The following is a 1,469-nucleotide window of genomic DNA, read 5'->3' on the forward strand; positions in this document are numbered from 1 at the left end:
ATATATATATACACACACACACACACATATATATAAAAAATCCGCTGCCGTCGAGTTGATTCCAACTCATAGAAACCCTACAGGACAGGACAGGACAGAACTTCCTCCATTGGGTTTCCAAGGCTGTAATCTTTACGGAAGCAGGCTGCCACATCTTTCTCCCGTCTTCAAGGAGCACGCTTAAAAAATCTGTCTTAAACGATATTCCAGAAAATATCCTCCAACTACAGCAAAACATAATATGCTAATCACAACCGCTTTACCTGAGCGTCCGGCGCCTCTTTCTCCCGTATCTGCAGGCACTGGGAGCGGAACACCTTCCAGCTTCGGGGACAACAGACCATTGTGAGGACTCCACCCCACACGCGCAGCCCTCCCCCCCACTATCTCCGGTGCACCCCTTCCCGCTCCCGCCTGTTAAGAGCAACGTCTCAGGGACACCGCAGAGCACCTCCGGGACTTCCACGCCTACCTGCCACCGCTGTCGCAATTGGGGCGGGCGCAGGCGAACACATGCAGCAACCGATGAAACGGGGAACCTTCTAGCGGGCAGTACACTTGCACTGCCAGGGCGAGCAGCTGTCCGCAGCGTCCGCACACCGGCCTCGGAGTGGCTACAGCTGGCAGGGCGTCCTGAGGGCAGGGAAGCGCTCAGTCCCAGAACTTGCCCAAGGGCTTCGCCCACTCCCTCACCCTAAGCCCCTCAAGAGCACCCTGCCCTCACCGGGACACCGCCCAGCTTGCTAGTGGTCCAGGCATCCGGTCCCGTAGGGCAGCCGTGCACTGCCGTGTCTCGAAGACCCAGCAACACCGGCTTTCGAAAGGCCGCCATGACGACAGGGTGCCCACGTGGAAAGGCGAACTACGGCAGCCGACGGGCGCGCCTCTTTGCGCACGCGCACCGCCTGCCCTTGCACTGGCTGGTCCCCTTACGGGCAGAGCCTGGTATGCTGAGGCATGGCCTTAAGGCGCTTGGGCTGGGTCGGGGAGGTTTCCGTGTCCTTCAATGCCACTGCTTACGGTGGAGCCTCAAAATCTCGGAACCCTAGGCATTGTGTGCCTCCTCAAGTTATGCGGAGGGCGGTGGTAGAATTCTCGCTTACCATGCAGGAGACCCATTTCGATTCTCGGCCAACGCACCTCATGGGCAGCCACAGCCCCATCTGTCAGTGGGGGCTTTCCTGTTGCTGTGATGCTGAACAAGTTTCAGCGGAGCTTCCAGACTAAGAGCGACTAGAAAGAAAGGCCTGGACATCTGAAAATCAGCCAGTGAAAACCCTATGGATCACAATGGTCCCATCCGGTGTGCTGGGGTCACCCTGAGTCAGGGGCTGGTGAGAGGGCAGTTAATGATGTTTCGCGATAGGAAGAACACACCATCTGCTATGAAGTAGTTTTGCCTGAAAATAAAACTTAGGTACCATTGAGGATTTGTTTTTGTTTAAACAAAAAAAAGTCCTTTTAGAGAT

At 55.9% G+C, this 1,469-nt stretch overlaps 1 protein-coding gene across 1 annotated transcript in view; it reads right to left on the reverse strand.

The window, feature by feature from the left end:
* Positions 1–832, reverse strand: part of PDCD2L (programmed cell death 2 like) — a 28,568-nt gene extending 27,736 nt beyond the window's left edge. Inside the window, exons 1-3 of the mRNA XM_012554210.1 lie at positions 725–832; positions 473–633; positions 264–324 (exon numbers count right to left, since the gene is read on the reverse strand). Coding sequence (XP_012409664.1) covers positions 264–324; positions 473–633; positions 725–832 — 330 coding nt within the window. The remainder of the gene's footprint in view (positions 1–263; positions 325–472; positions 634–724) is intronic.
* Between the last annotated feature and the right edge of the window lie 637 nt (positions 833–1,469).

This window comes from Trichechus manatus, unplaced genomic scaffold (genome assembly GCF_000243295.1).
Source record: "Trichechus manatus latirostris isolate Lorelei unplaced genomic scaffold, TriManLat1.0 scaffold00014, whole genome shotgun sequence".
Lineage (NCBI taxonomy): Eukaryota > Metazoa > Chordata > Mammalia > Sirenia > Trichechidae > Trichechus > Trichechus manatus.